The 15,032-nt window shown below is 38.7% G+C and overlaps 1 protein-coding gene across 1 annotated transcript; it reads left to right on the top strand.

Annotated features, from left to right (window-relative positions):
* Positions 1 to 792: 792 nt before the first annotated feature.
* LOC144055121 (von Willebrand factor A domain-containing protein 7-like) lies at positions 793 to 14,542 on the top strand. Its single transcript, XM_077570832.1, has 19 exons — positions 793 to 941; positions 1,155 to 1,371; positions 1,876 to 2,089; positions 2,625 to 2,710; positions 2,798 to 2,891; positions 3,455 to 3,583; positions 4,837 to 5,023; positions 5,241 to 5,410; positions 7,104 to 7,216; positions 7,356 to 7,472; positions 7,830 to 7,997; positions 8,070 to 8,199; positions 8,284 to 8,436; positions 8,525 to 8,617; positions 8,871 to 8,980; positions 9,142 to 9,306; positions 9,715 to 10,038; positions 11,824 to 12,126; positions 12,444 to 14,542. The coding sequence occupies exons 2-19, from the start codon at positions 1,177 to 1,179 to the stop codon at positions 12,912 to 12,914; spliced, it is 3,222 nt and encodes a 1,073-aa protein (XP_077426958.1). The 5' UTR covers positions 793 to 941; positions 1,155 to 1,176; the 3' UTR covers positions 12,915 to 14,542.
* Positions 14,543 to 15,032: the final 490 nt, after the last annotated feature.

The raw sequence follows: 15,032 nt of genomic DNA, 5'->3' as shown, positions 1-15,032 counted from the left end.
GTGGAATTTAGAAATTTTCACACACAAAAAAAGGTAAATAACTGTGTGTCATTATTAAGAATATATCTAGACACTATTAATTTCGGGAAATGCAAGAGATACTTTATTGAGTATATATGAAATTTATACATGGGATTACAGTCTAATCCTACCCCTAGGCAGGATTATTTTGATGCTATATTTCAGGATAAAGATTTGGGACTGAAGTTTTGAAATACTGTACCCAACACTGGCTCAAATCTGGATTAAAGGCAGAAATGGATTTCCAAGTATGGATTTGAATTTTCAAGATTAAATGTGGTTTTGAAATACCCAATTTTTGATCAGATCTAGGTTTAATTTAATCCAGCATGTTTAGTTTTGTTTGAAATACTGGGCCCAGAAGATTAATATGTATGGGCGACGGAATAAATGGACATGAACATGCAGACATAAACCAAGAAAATCACTGTTGTCACTTTGTTGCTGCCAAAAGGGCACAATAACATTCTCAATAGTTTTGAATCTGTGTGGTTGTCTAAATATGATTGTTGTTGATGATTGCTGTGAAAATAAATCATCTAACAGTCATGTTGGTTTTCAGCTTCTCTGGATTATTTTGTTACAATATGTCTTTTTAAATGAAACTGTTGTATGATTTGCTCATGCAGTGTTTCACATTGTGGGCAACCACGCCCCATCCTTCAAGGTTTCAGTTTATGCCATTGTAGTTACTCTAAACATGCATGCCTAATTAGGCAATTACAGTGTTGAAGACATGTAAAGGTGTGCCATTTTAATCGTCACCACACTACTGAGCAGAGCACACAAACAAGCACCCACAGTCTGGGTACTTGGAAGATTAGGAGGGAACGCATACCGCGTTATCTACCTGGAAAGTTTGGAAGGTTCTCATAGGGATTATTGGGATGCACTTTTGTCAATGAGTAGAGCATATTGAGGTGAGTATGTCAATTAGCTTTTTGGTATAAGTATAGTGGCATTGCCCTTGAGCAGTACAGTTCAGTGTTAGTCCTAACGATGAGCACAGGAAATTGCGTATTTATGTTTGTATAGTCTTTCTTCTACAGCACCCGCACTGTTCTTTTTTATGCATTGAGCTGGCATATTGTAATAATTAACTAATTTCAACAACATTTCTATTGTGGTTTCAGTTTCTACTCATCCATCATCACAATGAGCAACGAGTATTCATTCCTGTTGTTGGTGGTCCTCACGTTCACTGGCCTAACTCAGAGTTTTAAACCATTTTTGGCGTTAGATGGGGTCTCCACCACTCACCGTGATATTACAACAAGGGCAATTCTCCGAAAGACGGCCGAGGTCTGCCGAGACATCGCGGCTGCAAATGAACGGGACTTCAATCTGACTGTAAGATGGAAAGTCACACTTGTGCTTGCAAATATCCCAATTAGCCATACGCTGAGAATACCTATTTCTTGCATTTTACTAGTTCAGCAAAACGAAAGTAAGAATATAATAGCTATCCTTACCTAGCCTATATAAATACCTGTCGGTTGAGGTTAGCAACAGGTGTTGGTGTGAATACCAGCACCGGTGAAACGAACATTTAGGTACGCCCATCTAAGACATGAGGAAGACAAACGGAAAATACAAGTAGGGGGAAAAAAGAGGACACAAATAAATACAGTTCAAGCAGTTGATCTTGGTAATTAAATGCATGACGTGGTGACTGTAAGAATGAGGAATCAATTTGCTGAGCCTGAACTAGAGTCAAAATGTTCCTATTAAAAAGACAAACAAGGAAACTAGAGAGCCAAAATGAAACGTGAAATCAAACTATTGTCATTGCAAAATATGAAAGTCCAGACAAAAACACAGAGAGTTAATTTAAGTCTGTTTTATTTTTTCCAGATTGATGATGGACTAACAATTGAACAAGTACACCAAGCGTGCTCCTCCGCCTCCTCAAACATTTCAACCTTAATAATGTCCAGTCGCATGTTCACTGAATCCATTACCAATGTGTTCTTTCGCAATGGACTTGTGGATTTAGACTTTTTCTTAAGTGCAGAGCGCCATTTTCATAATGAGGCCTTCGAGGGAGGACGTGACATTATCACACAAGGTACATTTCTGCATTCTTTCCACAAAAAACAAACATAGAAATCGGCACACATACCTTAGAAACTGATTAGGATTTAGCAGGAGAAGAATGTATAATAAAAGCTAACAATGTGCATAACTTTTATATTTGAGACAAGAAATGTAATACTCGGCCATATCCAGCAGATGGTGCCGTTTTCTTACCTTCCAATATGAATTTCACGTTCAATGTAGATATCTTGTTCAATTGGAAAATTAGGTGAACATGTATATTTAAAAAAAAACTGTTTTGGGAGTTGTGTTTTTGGTGTGTGGCTGATACTATTTTTCCTGTTCCTGAGAACTTTTAGTTCATGGGCCGGGTTCTGCTAGACTGTAGTTTATAATTTAACAATTTAACTCTTGTTGATTTGACGTTTCTGCACTTCCCTGCTACAGTAGATTAACCTTCAATGGTTTTGTTGTTGGACTTAAGTCAAATTAACATGAGCACATACAACAGAAAGAGAAACTTTCTCTGATAATATCCTCCTTTCCTTTTGTATTGTACTACTAAGGTGTGTCTAACGTGAAGGCCAGCATGAGAATGGAGAACTTCGTCACAGGGCGTTTGATCCTTGGAACTATACTTCACACTCTGCAGGTGAGTTCAAAGACAATCTTGTTGATATTTGTGATGAGTGAAGATGTGCAGTGTGTGTGCCTAAGATATGGCATTGTATATTCCAAGGACTTCTACAGTCACAGCAACTGGGTGGAGTTGGGAAACACGGCTCCTTACAATGTTTTGATCTCACCTGACCAACCCATTGAAAATCTGGCAGGTAGGAAACAATGCCCTGCGTCTGTCAGTAAAAATGTCCTAACCTACTTGTTATGCAGACAGCAACGTCTATTTGTAAAATGTGACTGTTTTTGAAAGTCAGCCATGGATTATATATTTTTTGCCACCACTGAGTGAACTAGTTGAGGTTGTTCATTCTGATGCCATAGGAGATTTCAGTAAATTGCCACTGTCCAGCTGACCAGCTTTCTGACAACTAGCTGCAATTTCCTAATGTATCCATCCATCCATCCATCTATCCTTTATCTGAAGCGCTTCCTTAAAAGAAGTTCTATTTAGTCCCTCCCTCCCTCCTGCGCATGCGCGAAGGAAACATTCAGTGCTTGAAACACCGCCATCTGGCGGTCGTCCAGGACTCATAGAACCGCAGTTACAAGTCGATACTTTCGTTTTGGAACTTGTCTACACTACTAGCTGGAAAGTTAAAGTGCCAACATATAAATAGACATTAGGTTCAGTCAAACCCGATTTAAAATATTTTCTTCTAATCATTGTTGCATTATAGGATGTGTTTTTTCTAACATTTCCTTCATTTGTTTGCAGGCCCAAATACTCCCACCTGTAGAAACTGTAATGAAGACGACTGTGACAGCAATATTTTGTTTCCCGTGCTGCTGCAGAGGCTTCTCACCTCAGGTTACTTCGACCCCTTCTCCTCGGAAAAGCCGGAAGGTAACCGTGAGGAATTGCGTGAAGAATTTTGATTAATGGTCAACGGTCAATCAAGCCCAGATAATCAAGTTACATTACTTTAATGTTAAGGTGCCTGGATTACATGAATAAATACTTTTTTTTAACAGTTACTAGACCACTCTAAAAAAAGGATTCATGGCGTTGGTAGGTGCAACTTAAAATCAAGGGCTTTCTATGCATACACATTTTTGTTTGTTCATTGAACACACACATTATAATCATTTGATAATTTATGTTAATAAGTTGCTCTAAATTTAAACAAAGAAAGCAGTCTTAATTTAATAATATATTGATTCTGAACAGACATTTTTGCCCTGACTTAACTCAGGAGTGTATTGAATTTAAGGCAATTTAAAAATCTCAGAACCATCCTTTATAAGCTGAGTACAAGACGGAGGTGCCTGGACAGCAGGACAAAAACATTTTTTTTTATTACTGATAAACATAAAGATGAGAAATGTGACTTTTGTAATGAGGTGCAATCAGTAAAATTGGAATGTAAAATATAGAGGGTTGGAGTCCATGTCCAGAGAATACAAACACTGAAAGAGTTTGACTTGACACACGGGGCTTCTACTCAACAGGTGCTTCTATGAGCTTGTTTACCTGTTAGGTGAGTAGAAGCACCTGTGGCTAAAGCCAATCTGTGGCAGGGATTTTACTTTTTGGACCTAGATTCCCCAACCCTGAAAATATATGAGAATGAGAGTAGTATTTTAAACTGAATCATAATGATTAGGAGGGTGGTGTTTGATAGCGGATGATATACAACATTAAAAGCTGATTTAAGCTCAAAAGCATTGTTAAGTGAAGTCATGCTCCATATTGAGAACTTGCTGTCTGGTATTAAGTATTCATAAATGGAGAGGTTTTGTTGCATTGCGCAATGGCTGAGTTGGAATAATTTAAATATACGAATGGTTAGCTCAATTTATTAAGTTGGTCCAGCACAATTTTTTTTTACAGTATATAATTAAATGGAATAGTATCACACAATGAAAATTGAGTTGCTTCAACTTAATTAAGATTCTAGCGTGCAAAACAAATTAAGTTGTTTGTACTAAGTAATCTTGTGGCATTAACACTACAGCAGTTGAGTTGAAAGAACTTAAAAAGATGCATGAAAATTGTTACCTCAATTTTTCAAGTTGAGTCAACTTTTCAGTTTTTAGAGTGTAGTAACTCCAAAGGGCCATCTTGCATACAATCCTATTTTGTATTTTTGCTCCTAGGCAAATGCAGCCACGGAGACCCTCCAGACCTGACGAGTGAACGTGAACCAATCGGAGGCATCAATAAGGACCTGATTAGTTCCAGTCATGGCTCACTTCACTTTCAAGCAGCTGATTTGGCTGTGAATGCTACTATGGAGCTTCTGGAGGACATCAGATTAGCTGGAGGAGACATGAACTTCCTACAGTAAGAGACCTTACAAAAGCTTCAAGGACATGATGACAAATCATTAAAACATGATGATGATCTAAATTGACAACGGTTATTATCACTCTTCAAAAATATACTAGTTTTTCCTACTGTATTTATTTAGTATATTTAAGACCAGTACTGTATTGCGATCATACTATTTACAATTCTTATCACTTTAATGATGGTCACTGCCTCTCTTGTATACCTAAAGACTGATGGGCTTCTCCCAGTCCTCCGTGCTGTGTTATGTCATCGACACCACAGGCAGCATGACTGAAGATATAGCCGAAGCCAGAAGAGTTGCTTTTGAAATCATCGACAGCAGGAGGGGAACCTTGCGGGAACCGGCGGCCTACATATTGGTTCCTTTCAATGATCCAGGTAGGCGATGCGCCCACTTTTATTATTGTGTGGTCACAGAATTTGGCTTCTCCAAGTTAAAAATATAACAGTTTATAATAAAACCTGCTGTTAATCAATGGTGGGACTCTACACTGTGTCCTAAATTGTGACGCAAAAGACATTTCCGTAGGTCTCAGTGGTCTGTGGATAAGATCCTGTCCATGTTGGACAACACTCAGCACCAGATTTGTATCTGACCAGCACCACATCAGGGGTCCATTTCACAAAGTATGTTCAACAAACACCGAGACTAACCCTAAACAGCGAGTTGGCATACACTGAGAGATGAAACTCTGCGTTTTCGGTTCCAGGACAGCTGATTTGAGGTAGTTATATCAACGCAGAGTAGTTTCACCTGGCGTTGCCACTACACTAAAAAGTCCATATCAACGGAGCCCCGATTCGTCGAATCACCATGGCAACGGGGAAGCGCAGAGTGCGGCGCCGCCCTCGGCTTCCGCGCTTTGTTTTTTTTTTTAAACCCTTTCAACTGAAAATCTTAATGCGATCATATGGTGAATTTGAACAAGTCTTTAGAAAAAAAAGTGCAATGCCGCAGCGGCTCCCCATTGAGGAAGGCGGCGTGGGAGAATGTTGCTGCTCGAGTCGGGTCAATGAGTAAACTTAAATTTAGTCCTTTGCAATCACAATAATATTACAGGGGGAACCTGTTGAATGGTAGCTCTTTAATTCATTTCATTTAGGTGCAATCTGGCGGGGGAGTAGCGCACTTGATTTAAAATGAAATCCAAAAACATTATTCAAATGGGTATAAGAAAAAAACGGAGCGCAACACACAATATATGCTGTGATGTGAGGGCATGACTACGGCTGCTAATGTTGCAAATGTAAGGACGGATTAAGTTGTGTATGTAGATGATGGACTGTGATGTGAAACGGTACCGCTTAAAAAGGAAATGCCAGCAGATCTGTGCACGGTCTGATAACAATCTCACAACGAATATTTAATTCCCTGCACAATAATGCAGCACCTTCATCAATAGGGTTGTTGTCAAAAGGATGTCCGTGGACTTTACGCTATAGACTATAGGCATATTTACGCAAAAACTCGCCGCAGCGGACTTAATGAATGAGGAAATGAGTGCCGTGTGTGGCTGAAAGGAGGCGGGGACAGAGAAAAATTTTAGGTTCATTGTGAAAAACCTGCAACCGACCGGGTTTGGTTCATGAAACATGTTACTACGGTAACTGACCGGAGCTCTTAAATGACCTATTTTTATGTAACAGGTTAGAGTTACCTCTTCTTCTCTGGTTTCAGTTACCTCCCTTTCTGAAACGGAAAACACAGTTTCCCACATTTCAGGGTTTCTTGACCCAGAGTTCTCACTAAACCTGCTTTGTGAAATAGACCCCAGGCTTCTATCTGTGACCTGCCCCATGACTGGTGTAATCTCTACAAGTTGTAGAGAGATGGGATGGATGACTGTATCTTTATTCTTTGGCTCACTCTGAGGCTCTGTATTGTTTTAGTGTTTTGTGGTGTGAACTGCTTTTATTTTATTACAGAAGAAATGTTTAAAATGTTCTCAGAACCCTTCAATGCAGTTTTGCAAGAGGCTATTACATGCTGTTTCATTTTAGCCACCACAAAACAAAGCCCTCAATAATAATATATCTGCATATCTATAACATTGAATATTGCTATTTGCAGATGTTGGACCTCTACTAGTGACGACGGATGCAGACACATTCAGGGAAAGGATAAATGAGCTGACTGCCGAAGGAGGAGGTGACAGACCAGAGATGAGCTTGTCTGGACTGCAGGTGTTGGATTTCATACTAATAGAAATTTCTCAGTTGGAAACAAGTCACTAAATCCTATAACATATTAAACTCCATCTAAATGAAATGGTGTGCACACTGAGCACTTGTTATAATGCAATGTCCTGTTTTTGGCTAACAGCTTGCCCTTACCGCCGCTCCGCCCTCATCGGAGATATTTGTCTTCACTGATGCGCCAGCAAAAGACGCACAATTGAACAGCACCATTACTGCTCTCATTGAGAGCACCAAGTCTGTGGTAAGTCTTTTTTTTTTTTTTAAGTTGTATCCCAACATTCCAGCACTTGCTAGTTGAGGGAGCTAGCTTATACAAAACATTCATAAACTAACTCCATCGAGTCCGGGCGTGAAGTGAAGTTGTCTATTTATAATGTGGAACTGCAACAAGAAATAGAAAATACAATGAATATATGCTCTAACTAGGGGTGAATGGGTGATCGTAATTGTCAAAGTAAAAGTCAGCCTATCCAAATAAGAATTCAAATAAGGTGTTGAGCTGTGTGGGCAGCCTAGAATCTTAGCTCACTGGAGACATTGTTGCTGCGCACTTCCAAACTGTGATGAAAATGTGCAAAGTGTCTGCTGGAATTTTCAGGTCACATTCCTGCTGACAGATGTGACGCTGACAAGACCTGTGAGCCAAGCAGGTGCTCAGCTGTACCGTGATCTTGCCAGAGCATCCGGAGGTGAGACCATTGAGATCAGCAAGGCAGATCTGTCTTTGGCTACAAGTGTTATAGAGGATTCCTCAGATATCGGAACGGTAATATAAGGAAAGAGGACATACATAGAGTGCAGTACAGAATCGGGATCAATACACCACCGTGTTTTTCAGGTGACCGTTTTTCAAGAAGCGAGCAGCCAGCCTGGAATTTTTTCATTTAGCGTTGATAGCTCGCTAAGGAACATAATCATCTCCATGACAGGAAATTCAGCTCTCAGATTTAATCTCAACAGCTCCACAGGTATCGTGGCCAGTCTTGTCTATCTTTTCCTTTTGACGAAGCATCAGTTTGTGCATATTGAGCATCCCTTTCCTACCTTTTTAGGCGTCACTCAGGACTCCACTGAGTTAAGTGGACCCCTGGGATCTTTGAGCTCGGCAGGTAACCTACAACGACTGAGGCTCAACAATGACAGTGAAACTGGACTGTGGGAAATCAATGTAATGTCTAATGATCCCTACTCAGTTAAGGTTACAGGTCAGTAGAAGGAGGGAACTGTAGGTGGCGCATAAATGGTCTCCTAAATGTATTCAATATTTGGTTTACCAATGTTATTTGTCATCAGGTCAAAGTCCAGTGGACTTCATCTACGTCATTGTGATTGAAACTGATGGACTCATTGCAGATTTCTTTCTGAAGGAGGGACGTCCTCTTACAGGTCAAACACCCTCTTCACTTTCAACGTCACACTCTTTCTCCACAAAGTTGTTATCCCTCACGGTCCAACTAAGAATACTGTCATTACATGCAAATAACAGATTGCTGTCAAACATTATAGTGGTGATTGTGATTAAAAGTGCACAGATTTTTTTTTTTTATTGTGTAGCACATGATATAGTCTTGTGTTCATTTTGATTGTTTACCATTTACATTGTAAAAATAACATATGTCTCTCTTGTGCAAACTTTCAGGAAGTAATGTCACCATCTTTGTCACAGCAACAGGAAGTGACAGTATAAATGTCAGGGAGGTCACGCTGTATGACAGCTCAGGCCCGACAGAGGTCAATGGAACATTGCAGGTATGTTTTGAAATGTTCTTATCAAACAGAGAATCTAATTCATTAAGACGAGACTGAGGGCAGTTATCGTGTGGGCCGCGTCCCAATACTTACGCTTCTATATATGTATATATGTATGTGTGTGTGTATATTTAAACAACAACATCATCCTTTCCCTTTAGTCATTAGGAGGAACTGACTTTATAGTGAGATTCAATGAGATTCCAGTAGGCGTTTTTGTGGTTCGAATGAGAGGAAGAGACAGCAGCTCAACATTACTATCAACTCAAAGCATGTTCCAGAGGCAAGCCTCCACTCAAATCAGGACTTCTAACATCTCTGTGACGGTGAGCTTAAACTCTTCAATTCTCTACTAAAGGATGGCAGATAATCACCCGTGCCCTCAACTGTTTTACTTAAGATTTGTGAGAGTCAAAAACAGGTACAAATGTGATTTCACATGCAAATAGAGGTGGACGCTGATCCACTAACCATGCACACAGAGCTTTGCTTCTGCAATATGGGCGAAATTGCTGCACAGTTTATTTTGTGTATTCTGGTAGTATATACAGGCTGAGACCAGTTCTTCAAGCAATCTTGGACTGGTCAATGAATTTGATACACACCAGGCTTTGGATGCTAGCTTTTAAGCCTAGCAAACGAAAAGTATTTACAGAAATCGCATCAGAGTTAATTTTTTTTTTTACCTAACTAGCTATGAAGAAAATCTAAAAATGGCCGTTCCGCTTTTCTAGGCTCAAGTCAACACCACCAACATCGAACCAGGCTCCACCATCCCTATCTTTTTCACTGTCGCCATGACGAAAGGAGGAGTCCCTGATGAGACCGCAAACGGAACATTCACATTGCGCACTATCAACGACCGCAACTTTACTTCATCGTCGCCGATGTTTATCATCATAGAACCAGGCAGTGGAGGCAAAGCTAACGACACCATGAACATAACCGCTCCTGAAAATGCGATATCTGGAACTGACGTGACACTTACGATTGAGGCGGAAAATGAAGATGCAACTGATCTCAACTTTGTTGTCCTTCGGTTTACAGTTGCTGCTATGGTAAGAGACGAGTAATGAAGGTAATTTCAGATTTTGATCAGCAGTGTTCAAATACTGTTATATGACCTGGTTGAAAACAAAAAAAATAACATAAGAAAATATGTTTGGCCATGTCATTCTCATGTGCTCCTGTTGGCTCAGTGGTGCAAAGTATCATGGTCTATGTAGATCGCAATGCTATGTTCAGCTGAAGTGGGCGAAAAGTAATGTTTTTTGACGGAGATGTTGAAAAATATTTGCCGGTATGACTGATTTATGAGTGTGATAACCAAGGTTATTTTAGTTAGCGAAAACTAACGAAAAAAATGAAACTAAAATTCAAATAACAATTTTGTTAGGGAAATAAAAACAAAAATGCTTTTTAAAAAACTAAAACTAACTGAAATTACATTTTATGTTTACAAAAAAATGTCCTATGGTACCGTTATTAATTTAATGCATGAGCTTTTGGGGATGGTTTTAAATTTGATTTCAAGTATATTTATTTCGATATGAACCGGAATGAGGACGTTTGAAAGTGTGTCACACAGAAGTGGCATCATCTCGACGGCGCTCCTAGGCAAAAAATTTGCGTGCTTGACTTTTGCCTCCAATTGCTCATTTGTCTGCTTTTTCATTTAACTCAGCCAAAATGCAACGCTAGGTAAGAAATGTGTTACTTTTTTCATTTTCACAAGTAATACACTTTTTAAAAAAAACAACGAAAACTAATACCGAAACAAACTAAAACCAAGCATTTTTTTTAAAGAATTAAAACTAATAAAAAACTACCAGAACCACCCTGAAAACTAATTAAAACTAGCTACATTAAAAAAAACAAAGCTCAAAACGAAGTAAAAACTAACTAAAATGAAAATTCCAAAACTATAATATCCATGGAATAACCACTACAGTGGCCAAAACATTCCCTGTCCAAATTAAACTGTACTATCAAACTAACCACCAGAGGGTACTTTTTTTCATTTTACCATGGCGTTTATTAAATATTGTGCACAAGTAATACACTTAAAAAAAATGATACTAACTAAAACGTTTTTTAAATAACTAAAACTAATAAAAAACTAACAGAAGCACCCTGAAAACTAATTAAAACTAACTATATTTACAAAAACAAAACTCAAACCAAAATAAACACTTAACTAAAATGAAAATTTCAAAACTATAAAAAACATGGAATAACCACTACACTGGCCAAAATATTCCCAATTCAAATTAAACTGCACTAACAAACTAACCACCAGTGTTCTTTTTTTCATTTTACCATGGCGTTTATTAAATATTGCACACATGTAATACACTTAAAAAACAAACAAACTGAAACTAACTAAAACTAAGCGTTTAAAAAAAAAAAAACTAAAACTAATAAAAAACTAACAGAAGCACCCTGGATACTAATTAAAACTAACTATGTTTACAAAAACAAAACTCAAAACCAAATTAACACTAACTAAAATGAAAATTCCAAAACTATAATAACCGTGGTGATAACCACTATAGTGTCCAAAACATTCCTGATTCAAATTAAATTGCACTAACAAACTAGCCACCAGAGGGTGCTATAACTACACAAATGGAATACAACCTCTCTTTTAACAGACTTAAAACAACTTTTAATATTGTGACGTGATGACTGCAATATCATATCAATATTAAGATTGCGGTTATTGTTACAAACCTATCTCTGATACAAATTTAAAATGGAGCTGTAACTTTTTCTCTTTTTTTTTTGCCACCATTGATATTTAAATCTCGTTTACACGTTGTTTCTGCATTGTCTGTCTCCAGGCAACTGATGTGACCAGGCCAGTGTGCCAGACGGTCCGAACATTTGCCAACTGCCCAGTCAATGCATCGCGGTGTGGCTCCTCCCAATGGGTGTTTGAGGTCCAAGTGACCGACGGAGTCAATGGGACGGGAATCGACAACGTCGCCATCCGTGAAGGGGCCGGCGAACTCCGTACAAGCTCATTGGTCGTAGAAGGGGGAGAGAACATCATTGAGGCCTCCTACATGGCATCGTGCTGTGCAGACAGAGTGGAGCTGTCTGCTGTAGACAACGTGGGAAACGTGGCCATTTGCATGGGCCGGGTGAGACAATCCACTACAGTAGCACTTGTACACAATACTGACCAGTTGATTAAATCAACTGAAGACTTGTAGCAACTTTACAAACATATTTAAAAACCTTATACTGATGATGATAAATTATTTGAAATACTCCGACTATTCAGTCGAAAACCTCAGGTTAAAGCTCGGCTGTTATTGGCCTTGTGTGCTTTTTAAATGATGACATGGGATGGGACTTAATTGTACCACAAACTGGAAGACCGTAAGCACATCATATTTTTCCGGACTGTTGTCATGCCTGACCCTCTTGAACTTGTTCATTCACTTTCTGTCTACAGGTGACCGATGTTCTCCCTCCAATTTGCCAGGTGAGCCGTATATCAAGCTGTCCATCTTCTTCATCCCCTTGCAACTCTTCTCAGTGGGTGTATATGGTCAACGTGACTGACGGCATGAATGGAGTGGGCATTGACAACATCACCATCGTTGGAGGGAACGGCACCCTCAACATGACAACAGTGGTCGGGCCAGGGGGCCAGAACATCACCATGGTCTCCTACCAGGCGTCCTGCTGTGACAACATAGTGGAGCTATCTGTTGTGGACAAGATGGGAAATGAGGCCATTTGCAGAAGCCAGGCCAGAGAATCCACCACGGTCGCACCTGTGACTACAGAAAATGTGACCCCCGACTCCACGAGCAGGGGATACACAATTCACACATCACATTTCCTCTGGCTGACTGTTGTGTCACTCGCACTTATTTTGGATTACAGCCTTCCTCCAAAATTTGCACGGGATAGCAAATGAGTGAACATTTTGTAATGTAATGTAAAACGTGTGTGATTTGACTACAATAGATACTTTTTAGGTATTCTGCCGCACACTTTAACAATCCCACCTCTTGAATTGAACAATCCCCTGGAACATCATCTAATTAGTTGATAAAAAACATGTAAGAGCAATTCAGGCATACTCATAATTTATTCCACTGCAGTGGTGAAGTTCATGACTGGTGAGGCATGGACACCTCTAATATGCATATGTCGTCCGCTATACATAAATACACATCACAAAGCAGTCAATATAAAGCAAATAAGAACATTGCAATAAGACAACAGAACATCACAATAAGACGACAAGTTATAAACAAAATATAAAAATTTAAAGGATGAGTATGTGGGACATTCCCTAATTGTGGAAGGCAGACTGTTCCAACTGCAGCATCTGTGTCAGGCTCGTTCATGGTGCGCGTGTGAGTACGATCTTAAGTGCACGACACATGTCCACTGCTCCGCGGGGACACGCATGACGTCACCCTCCACCACTCCATCCCTCCCCTCCCCAAAGAAACTGTGGAGTGTGAAGCTGATAGATGCAGTCAGAGTAAAACAGTCAGGGCTCTTTGTACTCATCTGGGCATTGGTGGAGCTTGCATGATGTAGAAAAAGCTTTTAAATGGCACAATGCACCTTTAAAAAAAATGCTGACAAAAAAAGCCTTTTTAATAAGCGGTTCATCCGGATTAATCAAAATTCTAAAATGTGATTTATCTGATTAAAAAACTTGAATGAATGAAACATTTATTCGGTTCATTGGCAAATTAAAAAATTCAACATGGTCAAAAAATAAATAAATACAAATATTCCATCCATAAATATACAACCAAAAGGGTGTAGACAGAAGCAAAAGCTTTTAATTTCTGTGCCTACCCCTCTAGCACTACAAAATAGAAGAAATAATCAATAATTCAATCATTGTAAATTTTATAAAGCACCAAGTCAAAACAAGTCGCCACAAGGCGCTCCACAGCGAGGTCTAAACCTTGCATGTACCCTCTGAGCAAGCACAACAGCAACAGTGGTAAGGAAAAACTCCCTACCTCATAATCAATTGTAGGAAGAAACCTCAGGCAGACCACGTTCAGAGAATGACCGTCAGCCCTGGTCATTCTAACAGCAGCAAAACAATACAGAGTACAAAAATTCAGTTTAGAACACAGATCATCCAATAGAAAAAATTAAATAATAAACAATGGAAAAGAATACCAAACATTCAACACACATCAACTTCATTATGATGGTAAATAAATCTGTGATTATATTTCCGTAGTATAGCTCATTATCATAGCATTCTTACAGTTTTTTTCATCATACTTAATGACCTACAGGTTTTGATACTTTCACAACAGTTGTTCCACAGATTGACACCTTTTACTGACACACAGTGACTTTTAACATTTGCTCGTATTTTAGTTTTTTCAAATAGTAGGGATCCTCTGAGATTATATTCTTTGTCTCTGACTTTAAATAGCGTCTGGATACTTGGTGGTAACTGTCCATTTTTTGCCTTAAACATAATTTAGAGTGTGTTTAAACGTATTATGTAATTACATTTTTGTATATTTAACTGAATAAAAAGTGGATTAGTTGATTCTCTTAACGTGTTTTGACTAATGATTCGTATTGCTTTCTTTTGCAACAAGAAAATTGCTTTTGTATTTGTTTTTTAAGTATTTCCCCAAACCTCAATACAGTAAGTCATATATGGAACTACGAGTGAGTAATATATTTTCAGGGCGTTTTGGTTTATAAAATATTGTGCCTTGTATAAAAGAGCAATAGATTTTGACATAGTAAATTATCTTGGCAATCTCATATAAACTATCGATTATTACCCCTAGATATAAAATTTTGGTCACAGTATCAATTTCAACCTCATTCATTTTAATCTTTTTGTGTTCATTTCATGCCCGATTTCCAAAAATGACGCATTTTGTTTTCCCAGTATGTAGTGATAATTGGTAAAAAAATTTAACTGATTTGATTTGATTAATTCATTCTCCACTGTATCCAGGAGGTTTTTTTTTTTAGGTGATCCCCATTACAAAAACAAAACAAAATGTGTTGTCAGCAGTGGTGTAGTAGT

This window comes from Vanacampus margaritifer, chromosome 7 (assembly GCF_051991255.1).
Source record: "Vanacampus margaritifer isolate UIUO_Vmar chromosome 7, RoL_Vmar_1.0, whole genome shotgun sequence".
Taxonomy (NCBI): domain Eukaryota; kingdom Metazoa; phylum Chordata; class Actinopteri; order Syngnathiformes; family Syngnathidae; genus Vanacampus; species Vanacampus margaritifer.
The sequence above is the reverse complement of the archived record's forward strand: the minus strand, read 5'-3'. Positions and strand labels throughout refer to the sequence as shown.